Below are 25,183 nucleotides of genomic sequence, written 5' to 3'. Positions count from 1 at the left end.
CTAGAACTTGGCGATACGTCTAAAATGACTACTGATATCCTACCTCCCAGGTTGTTTTCTAACTGAGTTGGGTTTGCTGCTTTTAAAATAATTTAAAACACTGAGAAAAGGCAATTTTATATCTACAAGATAGTTATTGCATCGTCAGTTTTGGGGAATTTGTTTACAATACACTTCTCCATCATCCTTGAATATATACAGTGACTATGGAATCTTCTTGTGACGTACAATTTTCGTCAGCTGTTTAAATTTTGAAATGAGACCATGTGTAACTTATGAAAATCAAATGAGCCTCACTGTTTGCAAGCTCTGCCACTGCCTGACATTGAGGCAGTGAGGTAGCAGACGTCTAACACACCATTACCAAGAAATATTGCCACATGTGAGATGTGATCTGGTCTGATGACGGGTTTCCTTCCCACTAGATACAGGCCATGGCTTGACATCTTGGTTGAAAATATCATAAAGCTGCCATATGTATTCACTGAGAGCAGACGGCTAAAAGACCATGAGCAGAAACATTGGTGTGTATCCCATGTAATCTGGACACTCATGGTTTTGCTTCCCGCAAGATGGCTTGACTTTCAGATGAAAAATATCATTAAGCTGCCACATGTATTCATATGATTAGACTCAGTGAGTGAATAAGATTTTTACACCTTTTTGGGCAACATTCAAGTAATATCACTGCATAGGATACCAGAAAAGGGCTTCACATATTTTACCCATGTGGGGAATCGAACCCAGGTTTTCAGTGCAATGAGTGGACGTTTTAACAACTAGGCTACCCCAACCCATGGTCCCTGACAAGGGATGGAGAAACGTGAACAAACTCCTGAAGTACTGCCGCTGCAATAACTATGTTTGAAAAATAATACAACTTTTCAGTATTTCATTATCACAACAATATTGCTATACACTGCATTAAATTGTCATCGACCACAACATGAACACGAAGAGTAGATAAAGAGGTGCATTTATCTGAAAATCCCAGGGCACAAGTCAAGGAACATGTCTGCAGTATAAGCAGGTTGCAGGGGTTTGTTCAAACAGTACACGATTTGGACACAACATAGAACAGGGCCAAGATTTTATTAGCTCTCATAGCGCTAACATGGCTGTAAGTTAATGTTAATATATGGCACTATCTTAGCGCTAAGAGAGCTTCGAAAATCTAGGCCCAGGGCCATTCATTAACATTAACTTACAACTATCTTAGCGCTAAGAGGGCTTCGAAAATCTAGGCCCTGGACTTTAATATATTTGGAGTAAGCTCTTGGGATGAGTGAGTGAGTGAGTGACTTTGGCTTTACGCCGCTTTTAGCAATATTCCAGCAATATCACGGCGGGGGACACCAGAAATGGCCTTCACACATTGTACCCATGTCGGGAATCGAACCTGGGTCTTTGGCGTGACGAGCCTACGCTTTAACCACTAGGCTACCCAACCGCCCCTTGGGATGAGTGAGTGAGCTGGGGTTAGTGCCTCTATGAACAGTATTTCAGTTATTCCACAGCATTTCAGCTTGAGGAAAGTGAATGAGGTCTGAGACGTCTATCAATTTGGGGAAGCCCTCGTGCTGACAAACCAAGAATCATGATCAATAAACACAAGATTCTGGCACAACCAAGGGATGCAACTCTGCACAGAAAACTTCAAAACATTAGACAACACATCAATGTCCAGAAATGATGAAACATTTATATGTGCCGAGATACAGTTCTGATCACAATGTTTTCCAAAGTTTGAAAGTACATTGTATGTTTCTCTGATGGTCGCAAGTACTGGGCAGTATCACCTACAACGAAGCTGAGAAAGCAAATGAAAACTGTTGCCATGGAATTGTTAAAAGCATGTTATTACATAAACAATTTCAGTTTCAATGAGGGTACGTAACTTTGAAACAATAAGAAATTTTATGAGGGACTGGGCCTACTGAAAGAAAGCCTATTAGGTGCATATGTACCATGTACTTCTGTAATTTTATAGTCATGAACTTATAGAAAATATAATACTTTGTAGAGGATTACTGTATTCAAGCTGCATGTGATACTGTTTGGCTGTTTCGCTATCAGTGTATCAATATGCAGAATATTTTATATTTTTCATTTTATATTTGAATTAAAAATACAAAATTTTACTTAATCAACATATAATTCTGGCAGCATAAACATGGTAAAGTTGGCAAGAATTTTATCTTTAAATGGTTTAAAGGTATCATTGACCCAAAGAGAAAAGCAAAAGAAAAGCCCAGCTGCTACTGCCCACAACATTAAAGTAAAGTATCTGACCTGAATGTATTTTCTTCAAACTTTCGACCCAAACTTTAAACAAAAACATTATCCCAACTGTACCAGCCTACCTTTTAATGATGGATGCATATGGATTAAAGTAACCGATGATGTTATGGTGATGGGGAATGAAATCATGGCTGACTATGTTGTACAAAGGCTGAAGTAACTGATCTCTATTAATCACTATAGGGGCTCTATCAGTTACTGATTACATTATGTTATCCTACAAGAGCATTTCTGACTGTCAACAGGTTGTCATACTTACTGAGTGATCAGATCACGCTTCTCATGCAGCAGCTGTTTATAATTGATGTCCATCTTTTCCTTCCACTCCAGCTCTTTTCGTAACGTTGCTCGCGTTAGTCGTAGATCTTCGTCCATTCGTGTCATCTGATCATTCATTCGTGTTTTTTCATGAGAATAAAAGTCTCTGAAAGAAAAAGGTGAGGTGAGGTGAAATTGGGTTTTACGTCGTGCTTGAGAATATTTCGCTCATATGACGACGTGCATTCGTGTGTATGTGTATGTGCGGCTGCTTGTACTAGCCCAGACTGAAGCTGGTTTTAGTGCTAGCCCACTGAGATACCATGCCACTGGTATGAATACCCCACTCAGACACATTATACTGACTCCAAGCCAACCAGTCCTTGTTGTACCCATCAATGCCGACCAACAAGTACCATATTTTAACGTCTTTTGGTATGACACGGTCGGGTATCGAACCCGTGACCTTCCGCTCTCCGGGCGGACACTATAACCACTACACCACAGAGGTGGTTCTGAAAGACAAAGAATCAATCCATACCTATCAAGGACACTCGAAAACCTACTCTTGCCACACCCTGTACTATCAGGAGTAAAATACACCCGGTACTATCAGGAGTTACTTCCCCTGCTTGTCACTTGGCTTTTGAATTTTGATGTAAATTATTCAGCTTGGACCTGATAAACCAGTGACTGAAAGCATGAGCAATGATCCATGCCATCAGGTCATAATGACACACAATCAGTTAAATCATCAGATCATCAGATCTCCATGTAAAATTGTTTTTGGTGTTCAATGTCACACTCAGCAATATACCGTCTTTGTGAAATCACCGTCATTTAGCTGGAATAGTGCTGAGTGCTGCGTAAAACTAAACTCACTCACTCACTATGTGAAATCAACCTGCACGTAATTATCCCTGGACCAGACGAGACACAAAGGCGGTCAATCCATTTGATCTTAGCCACCTCTCATAACAAGCTGGTACCAATACAGGTCAGTCATTGACATTACTTGTCATGTGGAGTTCCTTGAACATTTTATGGAGCATATAAACCAAAATTCATAATTAGGGCAAACCAAGGATTAGAACCAACTACAACCAGATCCTCTTAGAAAATGGCAATACTCTGCACATCACACATTCCGACTGAAATCCTCAGAATAGATCCATTTCAGAGGTAATTCAAAACAAGCAGGAGGTGCTGCGTGTGCATCTGTTCTGACAAGAAATCCCCAACATCTACCTAACAACTCCAATCTACTATATACCTGCAATCTACCATTTTGATGACATCAAAATTAGAAATATAAGTAAAACTTGCTGGGCAATTTCAGTGTGAGAAAGTAAGCAAACAACTTACCTTGCTTTAAGCAACTTCTCTTTCGTTCTCATCTTGCGATCTTCATAGCGTTTCTCCGCCACTCCTCGCTTCTCATTGGAGGAGAGCAGCTCAAATTGGAGCTCCTTCACTTCCTTCTGCAGTCGAGTAATCTGTTCCAGCAGTGTCTTCTTGCCGACCTCTGACATTTGGTGGCTCTGTAGGTCAAGGTCATGATCATCAGAAAGAAGTTATAACTCACTTGTCTATGAAAATTCTGCAGGAAGTACATCTGAAATTGGCTGCTTACTGCTGTGAGAATAGGTTTAGTTGTTGTTTAAGCTTACCATTTCATACGCTGTGTCACTCCGGTCCTGAAGCTCGTCCAGCTGAGCCTCAAGGTCAAGCATATTGTGCTGCAGAGATCTGTTTTCCTCCACCAGCTTCGCTTCTCTCTGTTTCAAGATGGCTACCTGGTGCTTCAACTCAGCCACAGTCTGGTCCAGCAATGTCCTGACAAGATGAAACAGAATTGTGATTTCTACACAAATATTTGACCATTTCATATATATTCACCCCAAGCTCAGGAATGGTTGTTTATCAATAATTGTGTCTGGACCACAGAACCCAGAGAATGACATCATGAGCACCCAGTTGTGATATGATGACTTGTGATCAACCAAGTCAACAACTTTGATTCCTCAATGAACAATTGCTTGTTGCTGCAGACATAAATCTGCTTAACCAGAATCTTGGGTGACATTAGATGAAGTATTGTGATTACAGCCCTAGCCAGAAGGTTCACTGGAGCAGGGTTAATCACAATTTGCTGCTCAGTCAAAATATACTTGATACTAATCATTAAAACTGAAACTATTTGTAGTATTTACAAAAGACCAAAAGCCTCAAAATCAGGTCACCCAAACACACTGAGGTAACCTTTCCAAGAGGCCAATTTATTCATAAAAATGTCTTTGAATGTTGTCAGCCAAACTTTATGACTGACTGAGTTTGGTTTTACGCCGCTTTTAGCAATATTCCAGCAACATCACGGCGGGGGACACCAGAAATGGGCTTCACACATTTTACCCATGTGGGGATTCGAACCCGGGTCTTCGGCGTGACGAGCCAACGCTTTAACCACTAGGCTACCCCACCGACCCCCAAACTTTATGGATAACAACTTCTTTTATTTCGGGAGTGCAATATTTTCATACAAATTCTTGTTCCGTTGCACTGCTTGTTATCCATAAAGTTTGCTCAATATTCTATGATCATATTTCCAAGGAGATGATTCACAAATGAAACCCTTCAGCTTTTTTTATATACCCTTTATTAGATGTTCACGTTCTCCACCCACCTCTGTAGCTTCTCGCCCTCCAGCTGGTTGCGGAGGCTGACAATATGTTCACTCTTCTCCTGCACATCATGCTTGTTGGACTCCGCCTGGAGGAGGTTCTGCTCCGTGCTGTGCATCTTCACCGACACATCCTGCAGTTCCCTCTGGAGCTTCTCCGCCTGCAATGTGGAGACACAGACCTTAGATGGGAGCCAAGGACAGCAGAATGGATGGACACAGGCAGTAGTGGAGGACATAGAGTGGATACATGACGCGGGTACATCTGGTCACAAATATTTCATACAGAAGCAGGGAAAGGTGAGAGTGAATACATGGAGTTGAAGATATTTCTAGATGAGAGAGAGGACAGTGTACTGACTGAGTATGGTTTTACGCCGTTTTTAGCACTATTCTAGAAATATCCCGGCGGGGGACACCAGAAGTGGGCTTCACAAATTGAATCGAACCCAGGCCTTCGGCGTGATGAGCAAACGCTTTAACCACTAGGCTACACAGTGAAAGATGTGTGAGTAGAAACATAGAGGTGAAGACTTCTGGATGCAAATAGTGGGTAGATCGACTCATAGAATCAGAGGAAGACTTTTAACAGTGGGTAGATCTACTTCTAGAAGACATAGAGGCAAATTTAGCAGAGCAGAGTGATGCACTAGAGATGATAGATTTGTGTTGATGTTGGCTGGGTGGGTGATATAGTGTTGGGCGTCTCTGTGTACAGGGAGTTTAAGGTGGAGGATGAGCTGAGGTCAATAGACTTAAGGTATGAGAGATTTGTTAACAGTACCAGTGGGGAAAAGCCTAGCAAGAGAGGGGTGCAGGCAGTTCACTTAAGAAATATTTTCATATACTTAACAGGCAGCATACCACACCAGCATGTTATCAGTAACGTTTGTCAAAGGAACAGGTGCTTGTCCAACGAAAAGAAGCCCTAGAACATGGTATGGAGACTTTTTTGTACAACTCCAGTCTTATCCCAGCACCACAGAGTGACACTACTTTGGGCAACAAGCTGCTCTGCCAAAGACAGGAGACCATCACAGCACTGAATGGTATGCTTCTTGAAGACTATGGATCTTAAATTGCATGAATATTTGCATAATTGCGTGAATAAGTGGATGAAGGAAGCTGAAGGACAAATGTCTTAGAACTGCGAACTTGCTGCACCTTAGACAAGATAAATTGTCTTAGACAAGCATACTAATGCATCTTTGACCAGAAAACTTGTGCATTAGAACCGAGTGAACCATATATTCTCACTCACAGAAATATTCGAGCTGTTTGACAGTGGTATATAAACAATCCGATCTGTACCAGGTGATCAAGTGATTGTAACACAAGCAACCATCCCTCATGTCCCTATGTAGGATGAGCAATCATAAGCATCAAGCTCACACATCCAAACACACAGCCACCTTGTTCCTGCCGACCCACACTAGCCTGCAATCCTCATACTGTTGATGCATAGAGACAATATATTTATTTTCCCGCCTCCTATCATTTCAGAATCTTACTCATGAGATACACCGTGGATCCTTCCAACTCTTGGCAATCCTGACAAATGATTACTTACTGTAAACAGTTACAATGAAACTCAAAGTCCCCACTAATTTTTGTTGTTATAACCATAATTTGTTATGTACATCTTGATTAACATATACAGCAAGTGCCAATGACCAAAACTGCAGTTTGTTGAATTTATCAGTATGTTATAAGTGTGTCCATTATCTACTGTATTACTTTTAGGAACACAACAAAACATTTAAAAGTGATGTACTATTTAATTTAATTATCACTTATTAAATGAAAACCTTTTATTCTTAAAATGAACAATGAAGATATATGTCAACAAATCCAAGGAAAAAACATCATTATAATGAGCAATTACAAATATGTAGCATATTATTAATTGTGCATATAGAGAACTGTAAGGAAGAAAAGATAAACTCAGCTACGAAGATGTGTTAGATTACTAATTTTATACATAACTTTGAAAAGAATTAACTGGGTCAGAAAGCACGGTTTTAAGCCACTTTTAGCATTATTACAGAATTTACAGCAATATCATTGTGGAAGAACACCTGATATGGTTTCACATATTGTACCCATTTGAGGAATCGAACCTGGTTCTCTGAGGTGACAGGTAAATGTTATAACCGCAAGGATTTTATAATACCACCCCTTCTTTAGTGGGCTCATAACAGACATGATCCAAACCTACATTCATTAATGACTACAGTGAAACCTGTCTAAAGCGGGACCCCACAGGACCGAAATAAAATGCCGGTTTAGACAGTGACGATCATTTTCCAACATGGCTGCCATTTACACTCGTCAATATCTTTATCTCTATAATGCCTTTGATCCTTTGTAATTGTGCAACAACTTTAAACAATGTTGATGACAGATACACACTCTCTGACACATGTCACTCACTTGAAAACAGTTAATGCAATCCCCTAGTGTTTATAAAGCTTAACCGCAGTAATTCGGCTTAGAGCGTTGATTTGCAGCGCACTATGAGTGCTACTTCCTGATTATCTAGTGAGGGGAGAGTATTGGGATTATAGATCCTTGACTGGACTGCTCATACCCATGCCAGTTTAGACAGTGTTAATTACAATTAAAATTGCTTGTTGGGACTGGAAAGTCGTGCTGGAATACGGAATAGACAGGTGCCGGATTAGACAATGTTTTAATGATCATAATATTGTTGTACAATGGCGGGACCAAAATTTTATGCCATTTTTGACAGCGAGCCTGATTAGACAGGTGCTGGTGTTGGCATGTTTCACTGTATATTGAAACACCACCACTGAAGATGGTCTTCATTCACTGAGATGGAATGAGTGTGGTTAACACCACATTGAGCTGTCTTTCTGTTTTATCCGAGTGTGGGGTTGACAGAAACTCTGAGGCGAACATGACATTGAGGTGTATCAAGTCAATGTCTGACCATGGCCATGGAACAGACACACCAACGATCAGGACAATTCTGGGATTCAAACCCATGACCATCAGATCCTACCATCCAAGGGATGCAACTCTGTTCAACTTGCTACAAGACTGCTTTATACAGCAGTCTGTAAAACTGAAAATTTCCTTCAATCTTATCAACTCACCATTCTGCATCCATCACATAGAGCATTGTTAACACTGTCTTCAACTCACCATTTGACAACTTTTACATAAAGTGACAGTAACACTTTCAACAGTACTACAGTATCTTGTGGTAATGCTTTCAGCCAAAAGTAGGAGGAACTTCAAGCTTGAAGTACAGTCAAATCCCGATGAGTCGAATCGCTGGGGACCAAGTAATAAATTGACTTATCGATGTATTCGAGACATAAGTATGTCTATGTGTGTAGAAAAAAAGATGATCCAGTCCTAATTTCTCCGCCTAAGCATTTGTTTATCTAATGATTTCCATATAACTAATAGGAGCACCTTATCAGTTCCAGTCTGATTAGCACAGACAGTCATTTCCGTAAAATCACTAATCTGCCTTTTGAACTCACCCGTCAATGGCGGAAAGGTGTGAGCCGCGCTGGTTTGTTAATTGGATCAGTTTGCTACACCAATCAACTTCTCATTGACTGACTTCGGCTTATGTATACAAGATTGCTGTTGTTTGAATCTCATGGGACCAAATTTCCTTCCCGAGTCATCGTGTGTAATTATGAGACGAATTCGTGTAACCGGTATTCAAATGATGACAACTATAAGAGGGAATGGTCGGGACCGACAGGTACTTCGAGTTATGCAGAATATTCGAGACACCGGCATTCGACTCATCGGGATTTGACTGTATATATTTACCACTCTGGTGAGACCCTCAACCATCACCAGGTTTTGGTATTGATAAATCTAGTACCATAATCAGCCTGAATCTGAGATCAGAACACAGGATCATATGTTTCTGAAATGCCTCACCAACAACTCAGCACTGAAGCATATTTGACAAAAGGGGCACTGGTTCCCTTGTTTTTTGGACAAAATGTCCATCAAACAGAGACATGAACATTAAATAATCAGGAATATATTTGCAGGATTGTATGTGAAAACAACTCTCCAACTGGAACCAAATTACCTAAATAAATTTCAGTGAAAACATGCAATACACACTACTTAAAAGCAGTTAAAGATAACTGGATTCTTTGATATTATTATACTTAATATGTTATGGCTTGACAGATTAACTAGAGTAGTCTGAACAAATCAGGTTTCTGTTTGACTCGAGCATGAATTACATAACTGATCTGCAAAATATTCCTAACCAGCTAAAACTTAGTATGGTCAACAATCAGGTGGACTGACTAATATTATATATGATACAACAAAATATTTATGTCAAAGCATATATTAGTTGTTTTATCTGACAGATTAAGAGAATAAACATTGAAGATTATGTTCCTTGTTTTAATGTGTTTATAAAAGCATTAAGGATTTGATATGTATAAATACCTTTATGAAACTCAATTTTAAACACAAACAAAAGCTGTCATCATCACTAACGTCTATATTTCAACAGCAGTTAAGCAGAAAATAGCAGAATATTGACGGCGGCATATAATCAAAACAAACATCACAAACAACACAGAAAAATCTACAACTAAAACAAACTTTATCCGTTCCAAAAGAAACATGAATCTAATTCTAAATTCTACAAAAACAAACAGAACTCAAGATTAATATATTTCACACACTTAAATTGATTTTAAAATGATCTGTAATAAAACTTTCAAACATGCATCTACTTACTATGGTTTATTCATCTTAAACATGGAAACATTTAAGCTAATCAAAAGACTGGTCCTTTATTAAATGGGGGTGTTTGAATGTTGTCTTGGTTAACGGACTGTACCTCCCTCCACCCTACCCCCAACAAAACACAAATGTATAATTTTAGAAAAAAAATCCTGAATTTAGTTTGGGCAAACTCTACTTTCATTTTGCTCTGACATTTTTTGCTGAAGAGGTCGTTGTCAGCACTGGTACTATTGATATGTATCTGCATACAGAAATGTACCCTAAATAAAGTCACAATATCGTTACATGCTTGGTACCGTTAACAGCAGACCAGTCCATGTTCCTCAACCAAAACCGAAAGCGGTTCACATTATGGACCAGGTGTTCGCCACATTACGAACGATACTGTGCATCACGAAATTTTCAACACTGTTTATATTCGTTTTTTACATAATGCAATCGAATTCATCTCAGACAACAGGATGACAGTTTGGATCAAGAAAATAGTGCAGAATAGACTTATTCTAGGGTACGTTTCAGTACTCTCATTTTGGCTAGGTACGTTTCTGTATACCTGAGGTACATATCTGTAATAGTTGTGCCGACGACCCCTTAAACGAAATTTTCTATGGAAGCCACACCCTTCACCCCCCTCCGACCCCAACTACCCACACCCCCAAGTGTAATAAATGACCAGTCACGAACGTGGAAACTTTTAACTGACTAACCAAAGTATGCATTACACACATCTAATACACGTGTTAAATAGACAGACTGTGCAGATATCAGTGCCATCAGCTGAGCTTGAGAAGACAAAGGAAGAAGGGAGATAACTACAGTTACTTACTTTGGTAATTAAAGGTTGGAGAGAGAGTTCTGTAACCTTTAATATAAAGTTCAGGAGGAAATGAGTTGCGTCCCTATGATAATATTCTCAAGAGCATTTTAATCTCAACAAAGGAATGGTGAAAAAAGTGTTTCATATAAAAATCAAACTCTGTACATAAAATGATGCTAATAGATAACAGAAAGAAAGATGAACATTGAAATAAAGGATAAAGTCGAAATATTTTTGGACATGAAGATGTGCAAGTTTATTAGTTCTATTTTAACTGAACAATTTTAACATGCTTAATTTCAGTATTTTCATGATACATTGACATGTAGGAGATGGTATTTAGAACGTATGATCATTGCGCAACAAATTCTTACAATGAATATTACCACTTTGTTGTGTCCATTGATTGTGTTGTTCAAACTGGTTATTCAAAATTTAACACCTGATTAATAGAATGTTAGGCTAGTCCCCATGAAAACTAAATATATGCTAGGATCTTCTCTGTTTGTTATTTGGTTTACAGAGTTAGTTGTCAAAACTGTCGGGTTGATTATTATAAAATTCATCAAAGGGTTATCTTTCAAAACAAGTTCAGTGGCTTTTCAAATAAGAGCATTACCTGATGTGTTTCTTAAATGAACACAATTACCTCCCATTCAATATATTTTATGTAATTGTAGCTTTAAAATCTTGCCTGCACAGAAAGATCCCAGATAGGACTCAACCTGACAAAAGTACAAGAATCTGTACTTTACTGAGAAAGTGTAATACCAATTCTCATGTAAGAATGTCGAGTTTGATTGGTTCACGTGACTCTGATAAAATACCATGTACACCCGTTACGATCCACGAGCAGGGAGTACAAAAGTCATATTATCCCGCCACGCCTCGGTGACCACACGAAGTGAGAAAAGTGTGCATCGCCAGGCCTTTAGTAACGTGCGCTGCATTGAGGTCAATCGATCAGCTGGTGTCAACATGGCAGCAAGGAAACGTTTTGCCACAACTGAGAATGAAACTGAAGCAAAACATTCGGCTAGATACCCAGCTGAAAAGGCACCATGGTTGACCATGGTCAACCATGGCTTACCACGGAAAACCATGGTATTACCATGGTTTACCATGCTAAACCGTGGTCACTAACATTTCTCACCATGGTAGACCATGGTAGACCATGGTCACCATGGTATACCACAGCAGACCATGGTCATTATAGACCATGGTCACCAGAAACCATGGTAGACCATGGTCACCAACATTTCTCCCCATGGTATACCACAGCAGACCATGGTCATTCTAGACAATGGTCACCAGAAACCAGGGTAGACCATGGTCATCTTAAACAAAACTATGGTAGACCATGGTGTTGTTCTCATACAAAGTAATGGTTGACCATGGTCATCACAGACAAATCTATGGTAGACCATGGTCATGACAGACCAATTTTACATTTCAAACTGTGATAAATAAAAAAATTAAAATTGAAATCCTGACTGTTTCATGACATTGTGTTTCATTTATGAATAACAAAATAGCGGGGATTCAATGAATGAAGTGTTTACACAGGCATTATACTAATAGCATTACAAAGGACGGTGTAAAACATCCCAGATGAAAAATGATTTTCCTGAGTTAGTTTGCCTTTAATGAATATTCATGACAGATACCTTACAGATCCTTGTTTTTACGTCTGTGTGCATTAAACAACTAAAATTGAACACTTCACTCGTGAGAGACAAGTTAAAATGAAGTGTGTTTTAATGAAAAATACACGAACACAATGTCATAAAAAAACAATTATCAACGGGAACAGTTCACGTAATTTAACTTTCTCATTGTTGCTACAGAAACACACAAACAAATAAGGAACAAAGGACGTCTTATACACTTGAAAATCAAAACAAAATTAACCCTCCGTACATTTGAAAATAAAATAATTTTGCCCGTCCCGTTTGCTAAAGTTGCCCATTAAACTGTGTAAACCCCGTCTCTCATGGTCTTACTAGCTTTTGTGCCTGGTTGCCTTTAGTTTTTGATTTTTCAAAAAATACAGCAACAACAAAAACAAAGCACGACAGAAACGAAACAATGGTTGACCATGGTACACCATGGTCTCTTTTTACCATGGTAGGCCATGGTCTTATCTTACCATGGTAAACTGTGGTGCCATTTACCGCACGTGGTTAAACCATGATAGACCATGGTCTTTTTTTACCATGGTAGACCATGGTATACCATGGTCTTTTTTTCACCATGGTAGACCATGGTCTCTTTTGACCATGGTAAACTGTGGTGCCATTTACCGGATGTGGTAAGCCATGATACACCATGGTCAACCATGGTCTGTGAACCATGGTCTACCATGGTATACCATGGTCTTTTCCTTCTCATTTCAGCTGGGTAAATGCGTTATCACATCGTGTCGAAGGAAATACGGGGTTTTATCAGTCCCTCGTGAGGTTGTACCTTACTCCGGACTGATAAAACCCCGTATTTCCCTCGACACGATGTGATAACTTATAATATAACATGTTATGTCAGCAAAAATAATTAATTGTTAGAACTGTAAACTTTATTACCTACCTCTATCATAGTTAGTAAGTAAAAGAAGTACTTTATCTCCAGTCTAGCCACCAAGTAATCTACCACTGAAACTGACTGTAAATGACAACCCTGAGGTCCCAAATCTTATTAAATAATATTACATACTTGTTACGAGCATTTAGAACACAGAGTGTGAATGGACCAATCACAGCTCTTCAATAAGGAGACATTATGTAATGTATGTACAGTATGTTCAGGAATGGATTAGCAGAGAGGGATTAACACAAAGTATATAGGAATTAACCAATGCTTTCTCAGAAGTGTCGCGGTGCTAGGGGATATGTAATTGCAATTACTTACACGCTTATCCTTATCCTTGAATCGCTTGATCCAAACTGTTGAGAACTATCTAGTTCAGCGTTCTCTATCAATACACTTGTTTTAGATAATGTGTAGGAGATCAATTCCTTGTTTAATCATAATTGTTTTTCATTAATGTAATGACAAAAACAGTTCAGTTTCTTAGTTTGTAGTTCTAAATTTTTAATTAGTTATCCTGATATTTCAATATACACTGTCTGCAGGAAAAGGCACTACAGTTCTGTTCCTAAAATGATATGCATGTCTACAAGATTTCAGCAAAACAGATGCTTGATTATTTTCTAGAAATTTAATTTTACTGGAGGTTGTTTAATACATCTTGCCTTCTCAGACATTATGTGTAGCTATTAACATGGTTAAGACGACTACAAGAATGACTTTGAGTCACCTGGCAAAGGGAGCGAGTTGACATGTGGAAGTGAGTGAGTTTGGCTGAATGACGCTTCAGCAATATTCCAGCAATATCACGATGGGGATGGGCTTCACACATTGTACCCATGTATTGAAATTGAACCTGGGTCTAAGGTGTGATGAGCAAACACTGTAATCACTTGGCTACCCTATCGTACCCAATGCTTCTTTGAAAACTACCTCGCAGCCTGTCTGATGAATACTTAAGATAAGGTCAAAATGATTCAGTCCAAGCTGACCAGTCTGAACAGAAAGTGGATTATTGCTGACCATAATCTGAATGCATCTTGGATTTAGAACGATGCAGCAAAGGGCTTGAACAGAAGAACAGCTGTTCTTGGTTTTTACTGAGTCAGTTCACCCAATACATTGGTCATTGTACAGTGCGCTCATGGTTTTGCAAATCTCATGCTTCCCGTGGTCAATATTGGACGACAGTGTTGAATAACTTAACACTGTCTTAACACACTATTGCTGCCGGACAATGTCATATCCTGGCCTTAGCAATTAGTATTTAGAAATAAATTCCATTATAAGGAAGATAGTTATTGTGTTAACATTTAGTTGGTGGGGAATAAGAACTGAGTCATTCCCTGGGCTCCTCAGCATACCAGCTGGTACCATACGCCACTTGGCCAATACCAATCAAGGAGATTTTTTACGCCACTGCAGTGCCATTTCTTCTAAAAGATTCCGCAAACCCGTCCAATATGGTTGTTTGACATGAGCCTTCAAATCAGCGACAAGACTTAAATTCTTGGAACACAAGTGAGTGAGGTGAAATTTAATGTCATGTCAGCAAGTTGAACAAGTTGAAGAAGTTTTAATCAAAGATATTTAAATAAAAATCTACAATCTAAGGACAATAGAAATACAACTCATACTCATACTTATAACAAGTTGGTGAATATTAAAATACTGAGACTTTGATACAAGAAATATCAAGCTTTTGGTTACCAGCTATCTTGGCATGAGAAAACACTTCTGACAAAAAGCAACATTCTACTGTTTAGTCGATTTATAATCTATTTATATAGTGCCTAGTTCCAGTTAGGCTGCTCACAGGTGCTTTGATTCTCCCTCAATCATTGGATAGGAATCTCAACTCCCTGGGGATCATACAACTATACAGTTTTTATGTACTTCAACTGATAAAAAGGACATTGTGATCATGCATTCATATTTGTGTTTTCACCTGTTGTGATGTAAATATTGTGTTAGTAAATGAACAGCTATGTCAATATTTAAATGTCATTTTCTATTCGAATATTATCATAACATTAAGAATATGCTCTCACTTTAGAGAGGAAAGGATGAACTTGAGCTAGGTTTAAGGTAATTCTACAAGAAACCTTTCAATTCTTCATTAGTACCAGGCATATTTCTCCACAAAGCTACAAGTGGTTCCAAATGAAATAAATTACTGACATGTTTATCTGCTTTAGGAGGTATATAAATATTATGGAGACTGTTCAAGTTATCTTTTTTCACTTTGATTTGTTAAGGATGTCAAGTAAGTTGTTTAATGCAGCTTAGAAGTTATTAATGGAGGTGATGCCTGGGTGTCAGATGTTTACCATTTTGGTTAATACCATGACTTCCAGTCTGGTGAGAATCACAGTCAGGGTAAACCTGGATTCGAACCCACAATCAAAGGTTTCTGGGTGTCCCAAGGGGAGGTAACTCTGTGCTTAAAACAACTGCATTATCTGTTATCAATGAATGATTGAAACTTAATACATTGAGAAATCCCAAGGGATGCAACTCTGCACAGCAAAGGGAGGTAGAATGAACGTAGAGATACAAATGCAACTAAAAATACCTGTGAATCATAAAAGACAATCTATTTTCACTTTTTTCGGTAGCTTTGTAGTCTAAATAAACCTGGTACATGTGAACTGACAATATCACAGAGGTTAAACACATTTTATCGTAAATGTTAAAATGTTATGTGAATGTTAATTATGTCTCTTACTGGTTTGTCTGACGAATCCATTGTCTGTGACAATTGAAAGAACAGAAACTATGAATCAATCCTTTTCTTTATTGGCCAGTTTCAGCAATCTGATGTCACATGACACCAAGACCTATCCATGACCAAGTGAGGTTCAAACCCACGTTTTAACCATGAAACCACCACTGTAACCACTAGGCTACCTTTACATGATCACATCACTGGACAATAAATGTTATTTCAAATTATTATAAAATAACTGTTCTTGAAATAAACTTTTTGTATATCTCCAATGAAACAATTAAAGTCTATAAGTGCAACACTGATTTGAAAAGTTCAACACCGATTTGAAAATGCAGTTATTATAAGACAGCTGAATGAAGGCAAATAAAATTTACTGATAATTTAGTTTTGAATTTCTACCACATATAAAATCTAAAAACTGGAGATAAATAAAATGCATCATGCAGTGAAACACATTTATGAAAAATAGAAAATTAAGAGCAAAATATGGAAAAACACCACATCAAGACTTTCAAGTACAAATATTTCACAGAAATACGAAAATGTTACAAAGTTTGATTTCGAAAATATGGAACAAAGATGAAAAATTATTCCCTGATCCTTTTGATTATTCAAGTGTTATATATCACATCACTCACATGCCATTGTTACAACATGAGCCAAAAAGCCATAGCTGCATGTAACAAGCTTTCTGATTGGTTACCTTCAGTTCTGCAGTCTCTGCTCTGCTGTATAGTGATTTCATGGTGGCCTCCTGACTGGCAGACGTCTGGGCATACACATTCTCCGCCTGCCTGGAGCTGCTGCTTCTCTGTATGGAGGAATGAATGTTGTTTTATGCCACAGATGAATCCCACTTTCCTCACTCAACATGTGTTTTCAGTTTTGGTCATCCTTGACATTTCAGAGGGTGCAACCCCTCCATTCCCGGAATCCCAAATACCATCTATTTTTTTATTCTGAGTGCTCATCTCTGAATCTCAAAAGCAAAATGATGATTGAAGCCCAGTTGTAACATTTGCTATATTTGGGATGACACTATTTCACAAAGTTTTGGGCTCCCACAATTGAATTTGACTAAACATCAGTTTGGGCACCAATCCGTCTTGTTAGACTATTGAGTATGGACCAGATAAAACAAGTCCTCTTAGAAACTATATTGTTTCAGCTGCTGTATTTAATCAGGAACAAATTAATTCTTCCTCACCCTCTCCAGTTCATCCTCCAGACTCCTCTTTGTGTTCTCCAGGTTGGCGTTCTTCTCCATCAGTGTGCGGACCTGGCTCCACACCTGGACAAACATGGAGAACACATTAGCCAGGGGCCAAGGTCACACAAATAGCTCAGTGGTCATTAAAAATCAAATCACTGCCATTATTTAGTATCAAACCTAAATCTATGCTGCTAAATAACTGTCCAAAAGCTAGTAGAATATAAATAAATGTTGAGTGCGCGCTGAAGTGCTGAAAGAGTTACCCACCCTTGCATAGATAAAACCTAACAACCAAACCTTTTGACTAATGGGGAGGTAAATGCATAGGAAGTGTTCTGGCAACAAGGTGATTACATTTAAGAAATGATTCTGAAGGTTTTGAAATCCAGTTGTTGTCAATAAAGCAGGAAATTACACGAAAATGATGAGTTAGCTGATGCAGATATCAGCCATTTTGAAACTGCGGCAGACTATATAACCAAATGAGAAAAGGATGCTGCTCAATCCTGAAACTTTCTGAACCGTCCAATCAAGGCTGACACTGCCTTACTTTTGTCACCTTCAAGTAAATGGTAATTCAAATACCTCATCAAGACTGACTAAACGTGAGCCCCAACAAGCAATTTTCCAGAATATCTCTACCAAGATTGACACTGACATGTTTAAATTCTAAGATCTCAGAATTGAGAAGCAAGTTTCTGAACCATCCCACTGAGGACTTACCTTGGTCATCTCCTGGTCAAGGGCCTGGTTTCTGTTCTCATGGTCTGTCCTGAGTTTGATCTCGGTGGTGAGCTGGGCCTCGAGGCGTTCAATGGTGGACCTGCTCCTGGATGTGTCGCTCTGCTGCTTCAGGAGTTCCTGCGGGAATAGTGGCACCATTTTGATATTTCATAGGACAAACATACTATTTTCCACCAACCTCAACTCTCAGTCAGGTTACCACCCTCAACTCTCAGTCAGGTTACCACCCTCAACTCTCAGTCAGGTTACCAGCCTCAACTCTCAGTCAGGTTACCACCCTCAACTCTCAGTCAGGTTACCACCCTCAACTCTCAGTCAGGTTACCACCCTCAACTCTCAGTCAGGTTACCACCCTCAACTCTCAGTCAGGTTACCAACCTCAACTCTCAGTCAGGTTACCACCCTCAACTCTCAGTCAGGTTACCAAACTCAACTCCCAGTCATGTGACCAACCTCAACTCTCAGTCAGGTTACCAACCTCAACTCTCAGTCAGGTTACCAACCTCAACTCTCAGTCAGGTTACCACCCTCAACTCTCAGTCAGGTTACCACCCTCAACTCTCAGTCATGTGACCAACCTCAACTCTCAGTCAGGTTACCACCCTCAACTCTCAGTCAGGTTACCAACCTCAACTCTCAGTCAGGTTACCAACCTCAACTCTCAGTCAGGTTACCACCCTCAACTCTCAGTCAGGTTACCAACCTCAACTCCCAGTCATGTTACCAACCTCAACTCTCAGTCAGGTTACCAAACTCAACTCCCAGTCAGGTTACCAACCTCAACTCTCAGTCAGGTTACCAACCTCAACTCTCAGTCAGGTTACCAAACTCAACTCCCAGTCAGGTTACCACCCTCAACTCTCAGTCAGGTTACCAACCTCAACTCCCAGTCATGTGACCAACCTCAACTCTCAGTCAGGTTACCAACCTCAACTCTCAGTCAGGTTACCAACCTCAACTCTCAGTCAGGTTACCAACCTCAACTCTCAGTCAGGTTACCACCCTCAACTCTCAGTCAGGTTACCAACCTCAACTCCCAGTCATGTGACCAACCTCAACTCTCAGTCAGGTTACCAAACTCAACTCTCAGTCAGGTTACCACCCTCAACTCTCAGTCAGGTTACCAACCTCAACTCCCAGTCAGGTTACCAACCTCAACTCCCAGTCATGTGACCAACCTCAACTCTCAGTCAGGTTACCAACCTCAACTCCCAGTCATGTGACCAACCTCAACTCTCAGTCAGGTTACCAACCTCAACTCTCAGTCAGGTTACCACCCTCAACTCTCAGTCAGGTTACCAAACTCAACTCCCAGTCATGTGACCAACCTCAACTCTCAGTCAGGTTACCAACCTCAACTCTCAGTCAGGTTACCAACCTCAACTCTCAGTCAGGTTACCACCCTCAACTCTCAGTCAGGTTACCACCCTCAACTCTCAGTCATGTGACCAACCTCAACTCTCAGTCAGGTTACCACCCTCAACTCTCAGTCAGGTTACCAACCTCAACTCCCAGTCAGGTTACCAACCTCAACTCCCAGTCATGTGACCAACCTCAACTCTCAGTCAGGTTACCAACCTCAACTCCCAGTCATGTGACCAACCTCAACTCTCAGTCAGGTTACCAACCTCAACTCCCAGTCATGTGACCAACCTCAACTCTCAGTCAGGTTACCAGCCTCAACTCTCAGTCAGGTTACCAAACTCAACTCTCAGTCAGGTTACCAACCTCAACTCCCAGTCATGTGACCAACCTCAACTCTCAGTCAGGTTACCACCCTCAACTCTCAGTCAGGTTACCAAACTCAACTCTCAGTCAGGTTACCAACCTCAACTCTCAGTCAGGTTACCAACCTCAACTCCCAGTCATGTGACCAACCTCAACTCTCAGTCAGGTTACCAAACTCAACTCTCAGTCAGGTTACCACCCTCAACTCTCAGTCAGGTTACCACCCTCAACTCTCAGTCAGGTTACCAAACTCAACTCTCAGTCATGTGACCAACCTCAACTCCCAGTCATGTTACCAACCTCAACTCCCAGTCATGTGACAAAGCTCAACTCTCAGTCAGGTTACCAACCTCAACTCCCAGTCATGTGACCAACCTCAACTCTCAGTCAGGTTACCACCCTCAACTCTCAGTCAGGTTACCAAACTCAACTCTCAGTCAGGTTACCAACCTCAACTCTCAGTCAGGTTACCAACCTCAACTCCCAGTCATGTTACCAACCTCAACTCTCAGTCAGGTTACAAAACTCAACTCTCAGTCAGGTTACCAAACTCAACTCTCAGTCAGGTTACCAAACTCAACTCTCAGTCAGGTTACCAACCTCAACTCTCAGTCAGGTTACCAAACTCAACTCTCAGTCAGGTTACCAACCTCAACTCCCAGTCAGGTTACCACCCTCAACTCTCAGTCAGGTTACCAAACTCAACTCCCTGTCATGTGACCAACCTCAACTCTCAGTCAGGTTACCAAACTCAACTCCCAGTCAGGTTACCACCCTCAACTCTCAGTCAGGTTACCAACCTCAACTCTCAGTCAGGTTACCACCCTCAACTCTCAGTCAGGTTACCACCCTCAACTCTCAGTCAGGTTACCAACCTCAACTCCCAGTCATGTGACCAACCTCAACTCTCAGTCAGGTTACAAAACTCAACTCTCAGTCAGGTTACCAACCTCAACTCCCAGTCAGGTTACCAAACTCAACTCCCAGTCATGTGACCAACCTCAACTCTCAGTCAGGTTACCACCCTCAACTCTCAGTCAGGTTACCAACCTCAACTCTCAGTCAGGTTACCACCCTCAACTCTCAGTCAGGTTACCAATATCAACTCCCAGTCATGTGACCAACCTCAACTCTCAGTCAGGTTACCACCCTCAACTCTCAGTCAGGTTACCAACCTCAACTCCCAGTCATGTGACCAACCTCAACTCTCAGTCAGGTTACCAAACTCAACTCTCAGTCAGGTTACCAATATCAACTCCCATTGGTTTTAGCCAACCTCAACTCCCAGTCATGTGACCCACCTGTTCTCTGTCTCTCAGCTGACTCCTCATGTCCCTGGCCTCAGCGGCAGCAACATCCAACTTCTCCGTCAATGTTGCCAACTCCTTCTTGTGGTACAGCTTCACCTCTTTCAACTCCATCTCCCTCCGTGTGATGGTGCTCTCATACTTCGCCTGCAACATCATCGTCATCAACACAACCCTCATGACGATCAGTGTCATTGTATTTGTACCCACTGTTTTTGTGAGGTGAGGTGAAATTGGGTTTAACGTCGTGCTTGAGAATATTTCGCTCATATGACAACGTGCATGCGTGTGTATGTGTATGTGCGGCTGCTTGTACTAGCCCAGACTGAAGCTGGTTTTATAGTGCTAGCTCACTGAGATACCATGCCGCAGTGAAGCATGAATACCCCACTCAGACACATTATACTGACTCCGAGCCGACCAGTCCTTGTTGCACCCATTAATGCCGAGCGCCAGGCTGGGACCAACAAGTACCATATCTTAACGTCTTTTGGTATGACGCGGTCGGGGATCGAACCCTGTTTTTGTAAATATGGATAAAAATTGTCATCATCAATATGATCATAAAATCATATAGTCATAATTGGTATCATATTGTAATGAGCATTACACCGATACTTTTGTTACAACACATTATCGTCTAAATCATCAATGGTAAAGCATCATCATTGTCATCATGGGAACTGCCATCCCAATTATCGTCATCAGTGAAGGTGTCATCATCATCATCATCATCACTTTCATCATCATCATCACTTTCATCATGGGAACTGCCATCCCCATTATCTTCATCAGTGAAGGTGTCATCATCATCATCATCATCATCATCATCATTCTCATAGTCATCATGGGAACTGCCATCCCCATTATCTTCATCAGTGAACATGCTGAAAGGTGTCATCATCATCACCATCACCATCTTCATCATCACCATCATCATCATCACTTTCATCATCATCATCAACCTCTACTATGTCAGCAGCGCAATCATCATCCTCAGCATCAGCGACAGTCCCATCACCTGATGAATACAACCCTACCCAGCAACTCACCGACTGTCCGACCCCGTTGGCCTCCAGCTTGAAGACCCGTGTCTGGTGTGTGTGGAGCTCCTCCCGGAGCTGTCTGTTCTGCTCCCGGGCCACATCCAGGTCCGCCTCCAGCTGCTGGATGTAACGCACGTTCTGGCTGTGCTTCTCTACAGGGAACAAGTGAGTTGCGTTACAAAGTTTCCAATTACATCTTGACTTATCTGTTTGATATGGGAAATAGCATGGGTAAAAACTTACAAAGTCCTGAACCTTGATTCGAAGATAATCATACACTATTGGAACACCTAAGGGACAGAACTCTAAACCAACTAAGCCCCTCTTCCCCCATGTCAAGCTGGGCATGCACTGTCACATCTCCATCAGGACAGGGCTATTGATCACTAAAGTACATATTTATACACTCAGTATGAGTGAGTGAGTGAGTTTAGCTTTACGCCGCACTCAGCAATATTCCAGCTATATGGCGGCGGTCTGTAAATAATCGAGTCTGGACCAGACAATCCAGTGATCAACAGCATGAGCATCGATCTACGCAATTGGGAACCGATGACATTTGTCAACCAAGTCAGCCAAACTGACCACCCGATCCCGTTAGTCGCCTCTTACGACAAGCATAGTCGCCTTTTATGGCAAGCACATGGGTTGCTGAAGACCTATTCTACCCCGGATCTTCACGGGTCCACTCAGTATGAATGGTTCAACAGTGATCTCATGATGATCATCAGTACATACTTTTATCTATCAGTTTTTAAAGCATGAGAAGGAGAACAGTGTTTAACACTGTCATCTGCAATATTCCAGCTGCAGCCTGTACACTATTGCATCGGGGTCAGACAAACCAGTGGTTGATAGCAAGAACAACAATTATTTCAGCGAATAATCACAACCAACCAACATTTTCAGATCAGACATTGTCAACACTCATTTCTTGTTTATGGAGATTATTAAAGCTTGCTGTACTTCAGTTTCTTGGACCCGTGAAGATCTGGGCTAGAATATTGATCTTCAGTAACCCATGCTTGTCATAAGAGGCGACTAATGGGATCGGGTGGTCAGGCTCGCTGACTTGGTTGACACATGTTATCGGTTCCCAATTGCGCAGATCGATGCTCATGCTGTTGATCACTGGATTGTCTGGTCCAGACTCGATTATGTACAGACCGCCGCCATATGGAATATTGCTGAGTGCGGTGTAAAACTAAACTCACTCACTTCAGTTTCTTGAAGACGTTTATACATTGTATGCTCTTAACAACATATTTTCTGCATGTACTTTAATTTCCAGGACACTGAGGATATCATGATGCAGACAGAATATGACACAACTGATAATGAAAGCTTATGTAAATAAAACCCTCATCAAAATCCTAGCTTGGAAATTCAAAAAACAAAACACCAAATTCTGAAAAAGGCTGTGCACAGCCAAGGTCAGAATTAAAATTTATTCCAGATCAATTCACAATACCTCAATATGTCAACAAATTAATTATACCGTTCTACAAGGCTTAAATAAACCACTGAGGTTAATTTGACCATTTTGTAAACTCTCTGTGGTTTAATGCCACCCTCAGCAATATTCCTGCCACATGAAAATCCAGTCTGCGCCAGACAATCTGATGATCGATATTATGAGGGACATTACACCACCAGGGTATAATGACACACAAACAATCACCCATCCTGACCACCCAATCCATTTGTTCCACTCTTACGACAAGCAACTCACAGTTCCCGTGAGTCTTTATACAACTGTAAATCTGAACAGTGAACGAAAAGTAACAAAACAAACAAACAAACATCAAACAAGTAGCAAAGTTTAACATTCCTTTTAAAAAAACTCCAAGACACAAGCAAATCTACTGCAGTGTGTGGCCATGAAAAACTGAGATAAATTCTTTCTCCCAAATTCAGTCTAAGTAAACTTCGTTACACAGCTGTAATGAGGCTAACAAAACCTTGTAGAAGGTCGCGTCAGCTAACCTTTTGGACTGACCAATCAGAACACAGCTTACCAAATCGCGAAAGTTAACATTTGCACATACCGTTTGAACCTTTACGTAAAAAACTCAAACGATTCCGAATGCTATTTTCGGCACGATCGCTTCCGAGTGATACACGCAATGAGTAAACAGTCACTGAAAATAGCATTTTTATCAATATTCAAGGATGTCATCTTGCGAAAATATAACCAAATAGTAACCATGTCATTAGAAACCCATAAGCGTATATACTGCAGGTCAAATATCTGTGTTTTATTCGGATTTTCGTTTGTTGATAGATCAGTGTCAGCGACCAGGGAAGAGAAAATTCAAAAAAACGTTTTGTAAGTCCCGCCGAACCCTAACAAGTAGTCTTCTGATTGGTTAAATCCATTCGGCCAGCCTGCGTTTGATTGGACAGTCATAGGTCGCTCAAAGGTTAGCTGACGCGACCTTCTACAAGGTTTTGTTAGACTCAGTATAGCAGTGTAACGAATAATACTGAGCCTAAGTTTACTTAGACTGTCCCAGATTATGCTTGTCATAAACACTTAACAGTTTGATTCAGACACAAAATATGTTTTCCAATTACTTACTTGTCATTAATTCACCCAAACTGAGTCAGAATGTTGTACCAACCCAGAATCACACTAGTGTACCCAATAGGCTCCCAAATTGATTTCAATAGGCTTTGATAATCCCATCTTTGATAATCCCATCTTTGATAATCAAGGGTATTTTATTCCTACCAAACATGGGCACTTGCACAAAGCAGTTGTAGTGCTAGGACTACGTAGCTCCAATGCCTTATCACCAATTTATTAAATTCATTGCGCTAAGTTCCATTTGAGAAAGTAAGCCCTGCATCAGCATCTTAATTTTCATCATCCATATTCTTCAAATACACCAAATACACTGAAGCTAACACACTTGATGATATATTGCCTTTTGACTAAAACACAAAAGCTCAGATTATTCTCATTCCTGGAACACAGTAGTTTCTGGCCACACAAAACAGAACGA

The 25,183-nt window shown here is 40.4% G+C and overlaps 1 protein-coding gene across 5 annotated transcripts in view; it reads right to left on the bottom strand.

Annotated features, from left to right (window-relative positions):
- Positions 1-25,183, bottom strand: part of LOC124287109 (myosin-11-like) — a 67,542-nt gene that overhangs the window by 9,274 nt on the left and 33,085 nt on the right. For 2 of the 5 annotated variants that reach the window (XM_046723592.1, XM_046723588.1), the window contains 11 exons: positions 22,182-22,327; positions 21,124-21,276; positions 18,074-18,211; positions 17,345-17,428; positions 16,841-16,948; positions 10,833-10,868; positions 5,243-5,400; positions 4,230-4,395; positions 3,925-4,100; positions 2,561-2,725; positions 44-79 (listed from right to left, as the gene is read on the bottom strand). In XM_046723592.1, coding sequence (XP_046579548.1) covers positions 44-79; positions 2,561-2,725; positions 3,925-4,100; positions 4,230-4,395; positions 5,243-5,400; positions 10,833-10,868; positions 16,841-16,948; positions 17,345-17,428; positions 18,074-18,211; positions 21,124-21,276; positions 22,182-22,327 — 1,366 coding nt within the window. The remainder of the gene's footprint in view (positions 1-43; positions 80-2,560; positions 2,726-3,924; positions 4,101-4,229; positions 4,396-5,242; positions 5,401-10,832; positions 10,869-16,840; positions 16,949-17,344; positions 17,429-18,073; positions 18,212-21,123; positions 21,277-22,181; positions 22,328-25,183) is intronic. The other 3 variants (XM_046723589.1, XM_046723591.1, XM_046723590.1) reach the window with 3 other exon arrangements.

This window comes from Haliotis rubra, unplaced genomic scaffold, assembly GCF_003918875.1.
Source record: "Haliotis rubra isolate DU_JTF1 unplaced genomic scaffold, ASM391887v1 Scf4, whole genome shotgun sequence".
In the NCBI taxonomy this organism is placed as follows: Eukaryota; Metazoa; Mollusca; class Gastropoda; order Lepetellida; family Haliotidae; genus Haliotis; species Haliotis rubra.
The sequence above is the reverse complement of the archived record's forward strand: the minus strand, read 5'-3'. Positions and strand labels throughout refer to the sequence as shown.